Source organism: Andrena cerasifolii, chromosome 3, assembly GCF_050908995.1.
Source record: "Andrena cerasifolii isolate SP2316 chromosome 3, iyAndCera1_principal, whole genome shotgun sequence".
Taxonomy (NCBI): domain Eukaryota; kingdom Metazoa; phylum Arthropoda; class Insecta; order Hymenoptera; family Andrenidae; genus Andrena; species Andrena cerasifolii.
In genome coordinates this window covers 19,370,345-19,388,877 of record NC_135120.1, presented here as the reverse complement: position 1 = coordinate 19,388,877, position 18,533 = coordinate 19,370,345, and the positions used below count along the sequence as shown (strand labels likewise).

The 18,533-nt window shown below is 44.3% G+C and overlaps 1 protein-coding gene across 9 annotated transcripts in view; it reads left to right on the top strand.

Moving 5' to 3' along the window:
- Positions 1-18,533, top strand: part of Bap170 (Brahma associated protein 170kD) — a 58,572-nt gene that overhangs the window by 25,706 nt on the left and 14,333 nt on the right. For all 9 annotated transcript variants that reach the window (XM_076809021.1, XM_076809029.1, XM_076809027.1 and 6 more), the window contains exons 3-4: positions 5,001-5,098; positions 12,149-12,300. In XM_076809021.1, the coding sequence (XP_076665136.1) occupies positions 5,001-5,098; positions 12,149-12,300 (250 nt within the window). The remainder of the gene's footprint in view (positions 1-5,000; positions 5,099-12,148; positions 12,301-18,533) is intronic.

The following is an 18,533-nucleotide window of genomic DNA, read 5'->3' as shown; positions in this document are numbered from 1 at the left end:
CCGATCATTTAAGGCTGCTCACGTAAGAGCCGCCCCATTAATTTCAGCTTTTCTCGCGTTAAATGTCGCCCCAATTTTCACAATCCGTGGTCCAGACAATTTAGACCCGGGGAGAACTGGTGTCGAGACACTCTGTTCAATATAATCTCAGCGCTTTGATTTTGTAAAGGGGGGCATCCATGATCAGATTTTAATTGAGACTTTTCTAGTATGAGACAAGAATTTTAGCGACAACCAGGGGCGGATTTGTGTGTAGGTTAAGGAGGTTGCAGCCTAGGGCGGCAAATTTTGGGGAGTGATAAATTTTGAGGAGTAAAAAATTTTGGGGAGCGAAAAATTTTGGGCAGTGATACAGTTTGAGTAACAAATTTTGCGGAGCAGCAAATTTTTAGTGATAAATTTTGAGGAGCCGCAAATTTTTAGTGATACATTTTGAGGAACCGCAAATTTTTTAGTGATAAATTTTGAGGAGCCGCAATTTTTTAGTGATAAATTTTGAGGAGCCGCAAATTTTTAGTGATACATTTTGAGGAACCGCAAATTTTTTAGTGATAAATTTTGAGGAGCCGCAAATTTTTTAGTAATAAATTTTGAGGAGCCGCAAATTTTGTGGAGCGACAAATTTTGGGGAGTAACAAATTTTGGAGAACCACTTTTGGGGACCATCAAATTTTGGGGGCGGGAAATTTTAGGGATTATCAAATTTTGGGGAGTGGCAAATTTGGGGAAGCGACAAATTTTGAGTGAAAGAAATTGGGAAGCGACAAATTTTGAGTGAAAGAAATTGGGAAGCGTTTAAACACAGAGGCTTGAGACAACTTCGGAAACAATTCACTTCTCTTGCATATAGCGAATACCATATTGAATTAATTTTCAAATTGTCTCGACTCTTTTAAATTAAAATATTTGACGATATTTCGCGGAAAAGGCGGCAGACACTTGTTAGCAACAACTAAATATAAATAATGGAAATAGTCGCGAGAGATGAGGTATTTGAAAATATATCCTAAAACTTATCTCATGAAACTAATGACAAAATAGATTTAAAAAAAAAAAAAAAAAATTGTCTCATGTCCGACACGATATTTTTGTCTTATCATAGATTTGCCCCTTCACACTGTTTAAATTCGAAAATTAACACGCGCTGCTCTTACTTCCTCGTGTTAATATACGAAGCTTTTATTTTTAAATAGAAATTATTAAAAGCTCTTCCAACATCATAAAACAAAGCAAAAGTGCAGATCCACGGTTTTGATATATTTGTAGAAGATAACGTAACCCCCTGTTAAAGGCAATTTGAACGCAATCGACAGATGGCGATATATCTACCCTTTTATCAGCGACCAAGTGTACACCCTCTTCAAAACCCTCAGTTTACACTGTTGAGTGAAATAGAAGTACATATTCAGTGCCCTATTCAGTCATCATAAAGCTGAATTTCGGAAGAAATTCGTCGAAGGCTGCGCCAATGGTGAAGGTGGCCCGCGAGGTGTCAACGACGCTAATTCCCCCCACCGAAGCACTAACTCCTTGCAGCGATAGTTACCCCTTAAAAAAAAATCGAAGGCAACATTTCGGGAACAAAGTTCCATCCAGAAAAGATTAATCCATTCCTCTGAAAGGAAAACTGTTTCAATTTCACGATCCTGTAACGCTCTATCTGAAGGGTTAAGTACGTTTCTTTATTGCGCGAAGGCGCATTCTTCGAGCAGTTTTGACGAGGCCGATGAGGTGTCGCGAGGTCGTCCACGGCGGGGCGCCACATTCTCGATTCATAAGGTTTGAGCGTCGCGGCGACGAGAATAGCAAAGAAACGGGCGCGGATCCAGAGAGCACTGACCCAGTATGTCCGTCCGTCGTCGATTTCACGAGTCGTTCCCCCGCTCCTTTCTTGCGTCCGCCACTAACGCGCCGTGCAATAGCGGGGGAGCCCCCGGACACTATATTTCATTACGCCTCCGGGCTATTGCTCGGCACATGGCATCCGCGCGCTCTCGCCGGCCCATTCAATTTTATTTCCATCGAATAATTAATACGGCGGCCGATGCATTAGGGAGAGCCCGCGAGTGAGACGCTTGCCGCGTCGCCGCGCCACTGCTCCCTGGAAACTTAACCTCGAAATTTCGGCGGTGCGCCGCTGCGCGTGGAAATAGTATGTATGTAAATACATGGTTGGTAGAGGTTAAGGAGTAATGGTTATATAATATCCTTCACATGTGCTTTGTTTTGGGTTCATAGAGGGAATGTTGGGTCTCAACGCTGTGCCTTTCTTTTGATATTCTTCTTAACCTTCCGGTACTCGCGCCTAAAAGTTTTACACGAGCACTCCCGTCGTGCACTTCGTGCACGGGGGGGGGGGGGGTCTGTTTTGGCTGAACAACCGTTTTACCGTGATGTGTTGTAGCCAGCACCCCTATGTGTATTCTTCCAGTGGACATTTTTGCATAATGCTGCGTACTCGTCAGGGTCAAATTCGTTTTGGAAGTGTCTCTGATTGAATGAAAACGAAAGTATGAAGCGTATCTTGCAGGCAAACTCGCACATGTACTCATAAGTTTCCCAGGTGTCGGCCTCCAATTGCTTTGGTTTTTGGATATGGTTTAGAGGACCGAAAAATAAGATATACGTGTTTTTTTTTATTTTGGCCTGTTTGTATGTTTAGGGGGTGAAACCACCCCTCAAATGTTTCAGGTGTTCGCCACCGATTGTTCTGGGTTTTAGATATGCTTTAGAGGATCGAAAAATAAGATATACGTGTTTTTTATTTTATCCTGTTTGCATGATTAGGGGATGAAACCACCCCTCAAATGTTTCAGGTGTTCGCCACCGATTGTTCTGGTTTTTAGATATGCTTTAGAGGACCGAAAAATAAGATATACGTGTTTTTTATTTTGGCCTGTTTGTATGTTTAGGGGGTGAAACCACCCCTCAAAGGTTTTCAGGTGTTCGCCACCGATTGTTCTGGGTTTTAGATACGCTTTAGAGGACCGAAAAATAAGATATACGTGTTTTTTATTTTGGCCTGTTTGTATGTTTAGGGGGTGAAACCACCCCTCAAAGGTTTTCAGGTGTTCGCCACCGATTGTTCTGGTTTTTGGAAATGCTTTAGAGGACCGAAAAATAAGATACACGTGTTTTTTTTATATTTTATCCTGTTTGCATGTATAGGGGGTGAAACCACCCCTTCAGCCAAAAACTGACCTCCGCGCACACGCGCGAGTACCGTAGGGTTAATCGCTGAGCGGCTTGGTTCACTTGATTGTGGTTTGACCCGGGAAGTGGTTGAATACATATAGTAGCGCAAAATAGTTATTCGAATCCGAGTAAGTCTTCTACTACCGTAGAAGTTTCGCAGGTTTTACACTGGCGAGTTTAAACGGAGAAGTGGCTCATGCGAGCGAAACTTTCTCAGGATCAAACGGCAGAAAAGTTCACGCGATAAGCGTAGCGCTAAGTGTTCGTCGACGCGATACGTTTGTAACCAGATACCGTTCCACGCGGACTAACGTTTCAGCCGCTAGCTGGAACTGCAGATTCGCGAGTGCTATCGCGATATATGTGGTCGATTCATTTACAAAGGCCTCCCGGTGTGGGGTATCACCCTTCCACAATTATGGGCGGCAAAGTTTTCGGGTGAAGGGAAATACGTAACAAACATCTTTCAGAATGGTCTGGCATAAATGTTACCCGTCACAATATATACCAGCGGCGGTCAGAAGGAAGTTTAACGTATCAATAGCGACAAAGATAAGATACTTGCATGAAAAAGATTTAATATTTTTCAACCACCGCTTCTACTCATTAACACTGCGCGAATACGCGCGAGTGCTGTTCACACGCGCGACAACACATTCACGAGCGCGCCGCTCTGCCTCCAGCCCCCACTCCGGTCCCTCCTTCGGCTGTGTCAGCCAGCGTGCAGCACATGTGCGCGCGTAACACGAGTCGTCGGTTATTTTTTCAGCGCCGCGAGGAAATTTATATCCCGCCGGAGCGTTTTATCTCCGCGTATCCCCGGCTACCAGGAATTCCCTTGGAAGAGCGCGCGATGCCGACCCATCCTCGGCTCACATCGGCGTGTATACCCATCTTCCGCCGCGAAAAAGAGAGGTGGATCTATCGGTGGCGCGTTCGAGTTCTCCGTGGCTGGTTCTATCGCGAACGGAACCGTAAACCCCGTTGGCCGTGCGCCGAGTCGTAAACGAGCCACCGCGCCTCGAATACTCCCCCACCCCTGCGATCGTTTCTCGGTATGTATACTCGAGACTGCGCGCGTTATGGCTGGATCATTTGGCGATACGCGCGCGTCCCAAGCGTGTCGTAATCCTCGCTCGTTACTTTCCGTGTCCTTTTCTGGAGAGGTGCAATTGATATATTTATTATTATTATTATTATTATAGTAGTAGTATTAGTATTATTATTAGTATTATTATTAGGATTATTATTCTTTATTACGCAAAATTCTGGGAGAAGTAGTACCTATGGGAAGACTTGAAACCTATGAAAATTAATTTATGACACTAGAGATATTTCGTCACTTTATCCAGCATTGACAAATGATATTCGGTAAAAATATAGCCTGACGTAGGGGCCATTAATCCTGGATCTTAGAGGACTCTAAAACGCCGCGTTCCGCAGTCAAGACTGTAATTGCCACGAAAAGTCAAGCGGAGAGGAAAAAAATTGAGAATTCCTTGGGGCAAATTTATTTCGATACTCGCGCGTATCGCGCCTCTTCGCCGCTGTCCAAAACGGCCACTCGCCTATAAATAATGCAAGTTATAAATATCTATGTAAATCCCTCGACCAGCCGTAAAACCAGCCTCGTTAAGGAATATTCGTTGAAACGCGCAGTGTGAGAAAGCCTCTACTCGGTATCGCGTCGCTGTTGTCACTTCCGCGATATTCGAATTATGCAAATCTCTACTTTTACGTGCCTCCTCGAGTCTCCGGACATGCGAGGCGGAAGGTATTAATATTATTTGGCATTCACGTTTCAGGTTAATACCAGGAACGAGTGGGCATCGCTATGCGAACAATTCCATCTACCAAGCGGCTGCGTCAACAGCGGGGTTGGCCTTAAACAAATTTACCTTAGGTGAGTATCTGAGACGGGCTACTCCCATCGATCACCTTATTTTAGTAACCGGCGGCGACGGCGCGGCGTTGCGCGCCGTTCAAGTAGCAGGTGAATCGCGACTGGCGCTCTCGCATCGCCTAAAGCCCCGTTCACATCAGTCAAGTTCCTTGACTTCGAGTCGCTCGAATTCAAGTATACTGGCTTCAAGCTTGTGTTCAGTAGGGTCAGCTGCTTTCAAGGTACTTTTGAGATTACTTGAGGCGAATTCCACTTACGCTCAAATCGCCTGCGATTTTCTTTAAAGTAGGTTTTCCTATATGCGCCGGGACGCAACCACATCAATTTCAAAGTCGATTTTCTCGAAAATGAAGCGCGATATAAAAAAAACATACTCTTTCTTTTCGACTTATAACAAGTAAATAAGTCTAGGAAAAGAAATACAATTTTTTGATATCGTGCTTTATTTTCGAGAAAATCGACTTCGAAATTCTTGAGGTGGCGTTCAGTCGGGTGTAGGAAAACCTACCTTACAAGACTCGCTTATGCATGCGTGGCCCTCTTATTTTCTTTCATAGTAGTCTCCCTTGCTCCACCCATATCTCGTATGAATTCATGACTTCGATCCACGTTGCGCGAGCGAAAGAATTCAGTTTTACTTTACATTTATTAATTGAGGCATTGCGGGGAGCAAAAACGGGTCTAACCCACATTGAAAAAGAAATTAATTTTTCCAATTTTATATTATTAGTAGATCCTATTGGAATACATTATTGCTACTAACTCAATTTCACAAGAAAAATGTGGGTTAGTCTGTTCTTACTCTCAATGCCTCATTTATTTTAATTTTTCTTGGAATTGTGTTCGGCGATGACTAATCTTGCTTTGTAGTGCTCCTGATTTCTCGATATTTTTTCTTTCTCGAGAAATCAGAAATCAGATCATACTTGAGAATTTGCGAGAAATTGAAAAAAATGTTACAAAATTTATATTTGTGGGATAATGTTGATAATATTTATCAAAAACACAAGAAAACTTTAACTAATCCTTCATTCCTGTCTAATTTGCACAAAACTTGTGTAAATGAAAAAGCAAATATTAAATATAATTGATAAATTTATTTATATAATACAAATTTTGTGCAAAGCGAAACATTACTTTTTTGTTTTAAAATAGTTATTTAATCTATTTCTTATCTTTTTTTTTGTGATTAAATCTGTAGCTATAGAAAAATTTCTTTCGTTTTGAGTGGATGCTGGCTTGATCGTATGTAGCGCATCCAAAACTTATGGTAAATTGGGTGTCCTTCTTCCAGTGGACTGGAAAATATGAAATTCCTTTGTTAAAGTCCAGAATTTATCTTCTTCTTGGTTGATACTAAATTCTTGGAGACTTTCTGCGATTGCTAACTCTAATTTGTTTTCTTAATGCTAAATCTTCATTCTGAGGATCCGTAAGTTTTTCGGTATATTCAGAAGAATCATGGTTACTGTTATATTTTCCGGAAAGTCTAGTCATTTAGGTCGATTATTTTTCCCCGTTATATACATATCTATCTACGATATTAAACGAAAAAAACGCGTCCCTTGAAACTTCTTGAAGAGATTCTGGCTTACCTACGCAAAAATTGTATAAAGTATACAATACTTTCGTCTCTTCTTTTCGGTATTTCTAGTTTAATAGCCACAATAAACTCATTACTTAATTCAGTAGGCATACAATTTTTCTAAATTGTTAAACAAGAACTAAAGACCACCTTCACCAGTCAATAATATTCATTCTCCTCTACTGAGATTTTCTATTGTAATTCAGATAGATTCTAATGCTACTAATAAGATTTATTATAAATTGCAGATGTGTTTATACGTTCGCGATTTCCTAGACTATAGTTCCTCGAGAGGGAAAGACCACTTGCTCCCAAATTAAATAGATTAACGCGAGAATCTACATGCATGTGCACAGCGATCGAGAATGGTCTTAAGAGATAGAGAGGTTTTCGTGGCTACTTTCTCGGATGGAAAGAGAGAGAGAGAGATAGGGCTCCTCCCCATTCGTTGTCATAGCACACGGATGTTCCATTATGTCTGGCGGTCCGCGAGCGTCTGCAAGAGTAGGAGAGCCAGCGACGTTTTACCGCGTGGCCACCACCGCGTATCGGCACTGCTACCTCTATCCCCCACCACCGCCACCATTTTCCGTATCGTATAGTACGTACGTTCCTCGGTTCATTCATGCTCTGGCCTCGCTGACGTGCCCACGTGGTTCCTGAGTCGCTGTCCTCTCCTCCCCCCCCCCTCTCTCTCTCTCTCCCTCTCTATCTCTCTCTCTCTCGCGACGGTTCAACTCTGTGCAACCTTGTTTCATACACCATCGTGCGCCGCTTGCAAACAAGGACGCGGTCAATCCCTCTCCGCGTCCTTCGTGTGTGACTTCGTGTTTCCCCTGTGTTCTGCTGTGGTGTGTTGTGTGAGAATTCTAGGAGAGTTCTATCAAAGTTCCACTGTATTCCATCAGAGTTCTGCTGGTGACTTAAGGTAGGCTAGTTCTATCTCCTGTCGTTTTTCTCTCCCTTATATTATTTAGTGCAGTGCACGCAGTTATATGTTTGGTACAGTGGAAAGTACTTCACAGTTTAACGGCTCCACCTTTGGCAGTGTAAGAAAGTCCTAAAATTGAGGGTATTAACTCGCTTTCTAAATTATTCGTTATTTATTTATATTTATTCCGATGTTAAAGATCAGTAGAGTCGAGAAGAGGTCTTCCTCGAGTCCCGGTTTGTAATCGACCGACTTTCCGTCCCGTGGAAAGTCCCCTCTTATTCCTTTTGGGAAACTCCTAAGGAGACCCCGATGCCAATTTATGGTGTTTATGGCGTCGCACTTTTACAAGGCGGTGCTTCGATATTGCTAACAGCAGACGAATTAGTAATTAGCATTCGATATCTGTGAAATTTCTGAACAGGGTTTAGAAGTAAATTTGACGTTGGTATTCTTGTACATGTATACATAATAACGAATCGAAGTAGCGAGTCATATGCATACCGCAGTGGGCGATGAAGGGTCACCTGTAATTTAATCGGACAAGTGTGATTAAGCACAGCGTATTTGCATATACGAAGTTGAGTCACCCAAGTGGATCGGTATTTGTTCCTTTTTTTGTTGTTATTTATGATTCAGAGGAAAAGATCAGGTATAGCAATGTAAGTACGTACGATTTCCGAGAAAACTCCGGGAAAAGATGCGATATTAAGTGAATAATTACATAAGCGTCACTCAGGTAGCTCGCGATCGAAACTGGAATTTCCAGAGTTCTTGCTTCACCTTCCGTTGCCATCGGTCACGACTTATATTTCTGTGTGAACAAGCTCTTAGCAAAGCGGCTCGGTTTTCTCCGTTATCCCTCCCAGAGAGCCAGCACACAGGGCTAATTAATCCTAAACGATGGAGCCCACAGTGGCCGAGTGATTCGCTGTAGGCGAACCGGGGGAAAAAAGGAGATAAAACAGAGACCGACACTTGAGGACGTTAGGCGTCGACGCGGTTAATTTAGCATTCGTAAACATAGCACGTCCTCGACACCCACCACGAGATTCATCGATATACATAGAACATGACTCCTGCTGTTTCAACAACTTCTTCCTCTTATCTTTATAATTCTTCAGGACGCTTCGCTGCACGCGCAATGTTAAGGCTTGATTCCGGCAGAATCCTTCCCAGGATTATTCTAGATTCTAGATATTCTAGTAGGCTTCTTGCAGTTGAAAGGAATCATTTCGCGGTGGGTTTCCTCTACTTAGAGGCTCTGATTGGAAATCATTAAAGCCCGACCTTTGGATTATCGCGTGGGAGTCTAATCCTTTATCCGCGATAGAAATATCTGATCGGTTTACAGAAAATTCAATGTATAATATCACTCGCTTAAATTCCACCTCTGACCACGCGTAGAACTATTTAACCCTAGCGAATACATATCTGAACTCTCAGAAACTTCCCTATCTCTCTACCGTTACAGTACTGACCGATCGCTGTCAATGAACCCTGATTAATATTCCAATCACACCATGGAACAGTGCTCCCCAACCTCTTTTGAGTCGCGATCGACTTTTATAATATTCAGTTGACCTGCAACCCCTCCAAGGTTGGGTAAGGAAAGGACTTTAGAAATAGTTATTTCAGATTATAATTCTAAGTTAATAATATTAAAACGAAAAAGCGTGACCACCGAGGAACACTTCGCGACCCACGGGTTGGGAATCACTGTCATAGAACAGTAAGTGCGCTACTATATTATTATTTATTTTTATTTATTTATTTAAACGGAAGCCCTTTGATAAATCAATATACAGCAGTGTATACACTGAGAAATGAAGCACAGATTAGAAAATTACATACATAATACGCAATATGGTGGCAGAATAAGTCATACAGAGATAAGCACATAAAAGCCAATGTAAAACGAAATAACAGCTAAGTTACATATATGATTAATAAACTCTAGTTCTAACTGTATGAAACGAGCAGTCGAAGAAATCGATCACATTAGATACGATGAGTATTTACCCATTAGAGTACGACGATGTTGTACATATAATAGTGAAGGGTGCCTAACTTTTTTAGGAGGGATATATAATCTAAAGAGTTGTAGAATTTCAGGGCGCATAATAACGTGATTAATAATCTTATAACTAAAAATAAATCCGCTATGAATCTACGTCTTTCAAGTGTCGGTATTCGTAATTATATCTATTGAACTAGAACAAATTCACCCTGCCTTGCTTGCCACGTCCTAGAAAACTCGCATGGCGTACAGTAGCTGGCAAAGGTACACCTAAATCCTACATTAAGCAGCACCAGCTGATGCACCAGCCCCGACTAAAATTCCGCGCCGTTATCTTCTCGTATTCCCATGAATTTGTTTATACAAACCTTTGGGGGCACGTTCACTTAACCCTCCACCCCTACCGCGACCCTCTGCGCCTCTTCCAGCTACTGCAGCGAAAGAGTTACGTCGCCGAAGCCTGGCCGCGGACCTGTCAATTGCCCAAGATTGCCCTCCCCTCCGCGGGTGGGGAGCAGTGGCGGCCGCGAAATTCGAAAGCGAAGCGGGGCTGGTTCATTCATAGCCGGGGACACGTGACTCGGCCGGACCCTACAGTCACCGGCACGCGCTAGGTTGCCTAGGCTCCTCTTCCTACTCCCGATCTATACGGTGTAGTCAGCAGTGTGCACCGGCCACCGGCAGCCACAGAGTAGCAGTCAAAGTGTCTGTGCTCAGTCTGCACCCAGCAACGGCCAATCAGGCTCTGGCTGGGTGCTCCAACGCCTGCACCTTCCGTACTCTACGTTGGTGCATGAATGGATCCACTACACCTATCCCCACCACTTTCTTTCGCCCACCCACGACTCTCTCTCTCTCTCTCTCTCTCCCTCTCCACCTCTCCTCCCTTCCATCCTCGCTTCCCTATCACCCTCTCTTTTCCGCTTATTAATATTATCATCATCATCATCCATCATCGCCGTCTCTCCCCTCCCCCCTCGCCTCTTATTCTTGCGCGAGCCTCGCCTCTCTCTCTCTCCCTCTCCCTCTCTGTCTCTCTGTGTCCACAGCTACCCCATTCGCGCGCGTGTTTAGTCACGAGTTCGTCGTACTCTCGACGTTCAGTCGGTCGCTCGGTCGATCTCCCGCGGCCGTCGCGAACTTTAGTTACACCGCGGCTTCATACGGCGATTGGCACGCGCCGATCCTCGCGCCGCCGCGCGTTTCTCGCCGCTCCCTGGCTCGGGGATCCGGTGGCAGATGACGTTCAGCCTCGTAGGTGGACCCGGAGCACAGTGCAGGCTTTGTAATTCGGGCTTCTTTCGGGGGCGGATCGGGGCTTGATCGTTTCGGATTTAACGGGCTCCGGTGGAACTGTGGGGATTTGTTAACGCTGCTATGCATTTATCGAGACTGCTGCGCGGGAAGGGAACGAAACCGCGTACACGGGAGCTGCGCTCTTTTATGAATGCAAAAAGTTGCAAATTTATGTATCACCTTCCTTGAGGCATTAGCAAAGTGAAAGATACAGATCTGAGTTTCTAATGGACGAGGTGTTATACAACTTCACACCGACACTTCTCCTGCTTAGTATTCCGAAGATGAAGTATCATAAACGCTTCCCGCGCCATTTTCCACCAACGTTTCAGGTGAAAAATAAGAAGGACGGATGAGGGATTGCGGCAAATTATAGTTTAAATTTCCTCCTGCAAATCCCCTTGTTTTAATCGGCTTGTAATGTTAAACGGAAACGTTCGAATCTTCCATCTTCTGTAAACACAATTTCCTGGCGTTGGGTTTACCCGACGGGTCTTGAACCGCGTGAAAATTATATTAAAATAAAAAAAATTCAGTTCGAGTAAGAGATACAAGTTTTATTCGCCACTCGTCGAATAACGATACCTCGGGTTACCTTTATTCGACAACGGATGAAGATAAAGAGTATCTTTTGTTCGATACGTTATTTAAAACAAATTTTATTTACCCAACTCTGGCAGAGATGGGTAAAAATTTTAATTAAATAAAATTTCGAATAACAAATAAAAGAAGAAAAAATACTTATTCGTCATGCGTCGAATAAAGTTAAATCGGGTTAACGGACGAATGACGAATAATTATTTTCTAGAACCCAAAGGGTGGCAAGATCCCCGGCGATGGATCCGCCTCTCGACGGGAGTTTCAGGGATGTTCCGCGTCCGAAAAAGATTTCAGCGGACAAAGGAGCGGGTGTCTCGGTGAAATGCGTGAAAAGGCGAGACCGTAATGGACGTTGTCAGAGGCAACGCGTTCCGGTCATATTTTCTTCAGCTATTACCATTCGTTAAGGGAACAGAGGACCGCGTGCATTTGTATTCAGCGGCGGGGCTCCGGCTCTCTTTTATATTTGTAAAGTCGGGGACAGTGCAGCGATTGTCTTCGAAAGCAATCGGCTTCTTTCACCTCTGAAACGTTTCCGTTCCTCGCATTCCGCGGAGTTTTAATGCCCGACGAGCAAGAGGGTTTCTCGGCACTCAGTTGTCATTGGTTCTGTTTCAGGTATCTGGACAGGTACGAAAAGGTACATTTCCTGGGGGAGGATGGCCAGCAAGCCGACGATGATGATGAAGACTCCAGACACAGAAAGTGGTCTGCCAGGGCATTACACTCCGTTCCTCTTACTTATAATCATCATCAACACAATGTCGCAGGTAATCATTCAATCTCACCACCTCCACTGGAGCCAAGCTCCCGGGGCTTCTCGCCTTGAATTACGTCTGTGAACCTTCCAGAGATCATACGCAATAGGGTACAGAAAAGGGACGTTTTAAGAGGAGAACCTGGTTTCGCGACTTCTCAATTTTTTTTGCTTTAATCGATAGTAATGCTCTTAGAGAATATGTTCCTAAAGTTTCAGAGTGAAATTCGAAATATTTCCTTCTCCTTTGAAGTCCCACAATTTTGACAATTTTAGACTCTTTTCTAATTTTTTTTAGTTCATCGACAATGTAAGTTCGTGAAAACTAAGAAAAACTTCGGCTTGTTTATTTTGGGCAAAAATTAAAGACTCCATTTTTCCCAGTGGCGAGGGGTATAGATGATTAAACAATAGGGCGGATTGAATATAGGCGAAAATTTAAATTTGAATTTTCAGTTGGCCTGGATGCGGGATAGTTGTCTTCTGATCAGGGCTTGAAACCGTTATTATAAAGATTTCGGTTCTTGAAAGAGTTATGAAGAAGCTTTATTCGGAATAACCGTTATAAAGAACCTAAATGTCAGACTATATAAGTATAAGTTACGGTTCCTATATAGCTCTATAACTTTTATTTTTTAGGTTCTATAACTTTTATTTTTTAGGTTCTGTATAAGTTACAAAGCGGTTATAGAACCGATTCTTGTAACGATTGTACAGAATTTTACAGTAAATGAAATCACAACATATTACAACTATAGATTACTCTGTGGAACCAAATTGTTTAAAAATTATTATAAATAAGTTAGCAAATATATATTATATACATATGTGTGCATAATATATATTTGCTTACTTATTTATAATAACTTTTAAACAATTTGGTTACACAGAGTCATCTACAGCTGTAATATGTTGTGATTTCATTAACTGTAAAATTCTGTACAATCGTTACAAGAATCGGTTCTATAACCGCTTTGTAACTTATACAGAACCTAAAAAATAAAAGTTATAGAACCTAAAAAATAAAAGTTATAGAGCTATATAGGAACCGTAACTTATACTTATATATTCTGATATTTAGGTTCTTTATAACGGTTATTCCGAATAAAGGTTCGTCATAACTCTTTCAGTCAGAACCTTTATATAACAGTTTGAAACAGTTATTTTCGAAACCTATTCAAGCCTTGCTTCTGATTAATCAAACACAACTGTAAAAAAATTTTGGAAAAATATTCATTCCTGCAGGTTCCTTTTTCTCTTAAAAATATAAAAATTCACAACGTGAATCTTATTTTTTACATTCCATCAATTTCGGACTTGAAAAATTTTGATTCAAATTTTTGTTATATTGTATAAATATACATTGAAATACCCCTAAAGTTTTAGAAAGATCGACTTTATATATCTATGTTAAAAAAATTCTTAAAAATGACCCTTTTTCAGCCTCCTAAACCAGGTTCTCCCCTTGAAATTCGTCACCAATATAATCGACTTCATCCGATATTTTAATTATCCCTACAGTAGAATCAAAATCAATTGACGCCCAAGACTATAGAGTCCATGTTCCCCCACCATACGCTCGCTTTCCCCCTTCTATCCCCTCCAGCCACGCCCACCGCGTCAGTTAGCTACCCCTTACCACTTTGCCTCTCGTTATTCGCTCCATCCTTTGTGCCAGAGAGACAGAACTCTCGAATCTCGAGTGACCAATTGGTTTGGTTTCGATGGTCGGACGTCACAGCGGTTTGCATTTGTATTTTTGTCACGCAAAACCCGCAGCGGTTTCTGAAGCGAGGCCCACTGAATTTATGATCGCCCTCGATAAAGTGTATTTCGCCAGCGTGTACGCGTCGGCGTGTGCTCTCGTCGCGGCGCATTTCGCATGCACGTACGTACGCTCCACCGACTTTCAAATGCGTTTTCCACCATTGCATTGTCCCTCGATTTTTCTGCCTCCGTCCCGCGGTCACATGCACGCCCGCGACCGTGCGTGTGTGCGTGCGCCACGGTTCAATAATTCGTTGTGTTAGCAATTTCCGTTTGTAGGGGCTTTATCTGTGTGGACTGGCCGCGATAAAACATTTCCCATTGACAAAAATAAGCCCGGAGAATATTCTAACCGTGTAACACCATCCAGAAATATATTTAGGGTGATCAGGGTTTCGTTGTAGATAATTAAATTCGGCTTTCATCTTGTCTGAAACCCCCATCTATTTCAAGGAATAATACTAATGACCAGTAACACGTGTAGTTTGATAGTTACGGTGGGTCTAAATGGACCCTGCATCTATGAGGCACGGGTTAAGGTCACCCAGAGAAAATACCATCTCTCTTTCTTTCGTTCCTTCGCTCCCTCAGTCAGTGCTGTATTAACCAAAATAAGCACCTGCTTAGGGCCCCAAGTTGAAAGGAGCGCCATAGAAATTTTCTGAATTTTAAATTCTAACTTTTTAGTTAAATCAGTGGCGCACTCAGGATTTAATTTTCGGGGGAGTTGAGTTGAATGCATAAAACTATTTCTAAGAAAATTTCAGTTAATGTAAATTCAATAAAATTCTTTAGGTAACTATAAAAAATTATTTAAAGAATAAAATCCAGTTTTCTTTTCTTTTTACAAAGGCAGGGCTCCTCGTACCCTAGTTGCACCACTGAGTTAAATTACCTGAAATGCCTAAGAAATCGTACATTGCGTTCAAGTGATCGCTGATCACCCTGTGTAACAGGGCCTCAAAATCTTTTAAGTGCTCAGGGCCCCTGCGAGCCTTAATCCGGCCCTGTCCTCAGTGATTGTTACGTATACAACCCTCTGCAAAGCTTCTTTTTATGCCAGCCATTGTTATCGATAAAATCAACTTGGAAAAATCGCGGCCACTTCGCCTGGACCACGTAACCTCTCATTGAGCGAGCAGACCTGCACTCGCGCTTTCAGACACATGCCTGGTAGAAGCGCAATTAAACTTCCCGACGAGTCAACTCTGCCTCCTCCGTTAGTAGGCCAATTCTCATAAAACAACTTTTCAATCAACTTTCCAAGCACAATCGCCTTTGCCTCGCGCCACCCACCTCGAGCAGCCACCCTTTCTATAATTACCTCTAATCTCCGGAACATCCGCGCGCGGTATTCAATTACAAATTCCTAGTTCGCGCGAAGAAATATATACTTGCCCGTATAATTACATCCCGCCCCAATTAGTTGCCAGCGAAGCCGCGCGTTGTGCCCGTGTACCATTATCGTTTCGCGTTTCCCCGTAACTCTTCGGCCGGCGATTTATGCGCCTTCCGCAAAGTGACACTGTCGCCCGAGAAAAGTCGCGAAAGAGACGCGTAACGAAAGGAAGAGGAAGATCGCAGAAAGCACGGGCGGGGGGGGGGGTGTTGGAAAAAGCGAGAGGAGGGAGAGATAGCGGCGAGTTAAATGCGGCGCAAGAAGCTGAAGTGCGTCTGCGAGGAGCGCGCGAGGGCTCGCTCGAGAATCGAGGCGCCGTGGAAACAGGTGAAAGCCCCCGAAACTCGTTCCGTAAAAAAAGCATCGTCGGACGAGAAGCGTGGTTGCGCGCGCTCAGAAGCACATGTGCGCGTAGCTGGGCGCGCTATAAACGCGCTATATGCAGCATGTCGAGGCGGCAACGGGTTATTGACGTGCTTCTGTGGAGCTGTTGTCGGGCGAGAGAGGGATATAGAGATAGAGAGCCAGTCTGGCTGGGAATAAACGCCTGTACGTGTACACGATACAGGCGTGCGGCGTCTATATAGTCATACAAGCGGCTGGCGTTGCTATATATACGTGCACGCAGTACGTGTGTCCTCCTGCACGGCACGCATACGCTCGCGTAATCGTCCGTCAGGAGTGAGAGTAGAGCGCGCACGTTGCGCGCGAGATAATTTAATGGGCAATAATCATGACACACATAGAACCGCGCATACACCTCCGTAGTCGCGCTCCGACTGTCGGAACGCGGGTCTATATTTCGTGCGCATGCGTATGATTGACTATCGCAGCTTCGCCGCACCGTGCCGAATTGCGAGGCTTCCCCACTCCACCGACTCTTTTTAACGCTCCTCGGCGGCCCTCTGCTCTCTCCTTTAACCCACACGCTTTTTAACGATACGGGCTTCAACGGGGAAACGAGTGCCGAACGGTCGGTAACTTGCGGGGAGTTGGAACTGAAATTTGTAACCGGTCGGTAAACGTATGTAATTCCGACTCGACCGAGTTTTTTTTTTTACTTTAATCTTTCAAGGGATCGTTGGATTCTTATTATAGATCACTGGGCCATTTTTACTGCGTTAACGTAATTCAATCTAATTGCCTGGTTTCTGTGAGAGCCGCGAGGAAGGATCAGCGACGACAGCCTGGCGCTCTGAAATCGTCTGCCATCGGCGTGTCATTTGCGGTGATGGAATGATGGGCGTCCACCGCAAAATCGATGCCACCGCGTTTAAGAAGCGCGTGTGTCTGTGCACAACAAAATCCTGCTTTGTCCTCCGGTTTGCATGCGCGCGGGCGCTCGCGCGCTCATGCGTAACGTTATATCGAGGCGTCGAAGTCGCGTGACACGCGCGCTAAACCGTTGTTAAGCATTCGCGGCGCGTGAGCATTGAATGGTGCTTCGACGCCGCTGGGCTTCACCCGCGCTCTCGACGTTTGTTTCCGCTTCTTCTGCGGTTCAGTCATTCCGAGCTGATCGCTCAAATATTCCCAGCGAAAATAGCAGCAATCGATATTTAAAACAAAGAGAACTTGATTCGTCAAAGAAAACTGTGCACGTTGGCTTGTTTGTCGCTGTCGAAACTGCGTGTTACCGAAAAAACGAAAAACGAACGGAAAAGGGTCGAGGGAGGAGCGAGGGACAGAGACGGAAAGTAAACAGAGAATTAACCGAGTGGAGGGGCAAGGTGGAGAAGAGAGGGTCGCATAGATAAGAGTGGGAGGCACGATGCGAGAGTCACAATCAATAAGCGTTTGCGGGGATAGGTGTTCCGTGAGTCCTCGATCCTCTCCCCGGCGTAACACAGCGTTTCTTCGCGCTTGCGTGCTGCTTCGTAACTCCCGATTCCAGTCCCCCCTCCCCTCTTCGCCGTTTCTGTCCGTTACGCGTGCTCCCTCTCTATTTCTCTCTCTCTCTCTCACCTTCGTTACCCTTTCACCTCCCCTCTCGCAGTTGCTGCGTCGCCTGAATCCTGCCGTCATCCAGGAGAACCGCCACTACGGCGATTGGTGACGTTTAGACCGCGTGCTATCGATATACACGGATGCTCTCTCCCACTGCACATTCCACCGCGGCGTAGCTCGTTACAGCGTTTGTCATCCTTTAACGCCAATTAGCGCCGTCGCGTGCGCAACGCCCCCTCTCCGTCTTACGCATCGCGCTCTCGCCGAACGACAAGCCTTAACCTCCAACGAATTTCGTACTGCCCCTGGGCTTTTCTAACGCGTTACTTACGACGCGGCTGACTTACCGCTACTCTCGGTTTAATGAATAGATTCATTAGCCTCCTGTCAGAGAAGTATCGGACCGGTAGCATCGACTTTAACCTAGGAAATTTATATTTTAATGGGATACACTCTCTCCGAGATATATTCAGGGGTCTTGAATTTGGAATTGCTGATTGATTGGTCTGTAACGTCAGAAGCTAAAGATAGAATCGTGTTTCGGAACGTAGATCTACCTCGGCTTTTCTCTGCATTCCCCGCTGTTTGCCAGCGACGAGGCACAATGGAGGTTAAATTACCCCTATATCACTTATCGGCCTCACTTGTAAGGCCGTTCATTTGCACGCGAGTGCATTGACAGGACGCGCGGGAAAAGAGACAACGAACGACGGTGGGTCGTATTCTCGCTGCGTTATCGGCGGCGGGGAATGTGCGAAGTGCTTCCCTAGCTACGTCGCAGCGGCAAACAGGGCGCGGATAATGTAACTGGTTACTGTTTATGGTAATTAAAATTCGAGTCCGGATTTCTTTATCTTCAAAGCATCGAACATATTTCCGTTCTCTCTGGTGCGCGCGCAGCACGCAATTTCTTTTAGAGGTTAGCTAGACTGGACGTCGCTGACCGGCTGTAATTTCATTACCGATCTCTTTCTGCCGTGTTTTTTTTCTACCTCTTCTTTCGTTTTTTTTTGCACCTTCTCGCGGGGTTCACCATCCTACGGACTCCCTGGATTCCGTCGTTTCCGCCGAAGAGTAACATTTCTCCCGGGACGCGATATTGATCGCGGTTTTTGCGGCTGAAAAAGATTACC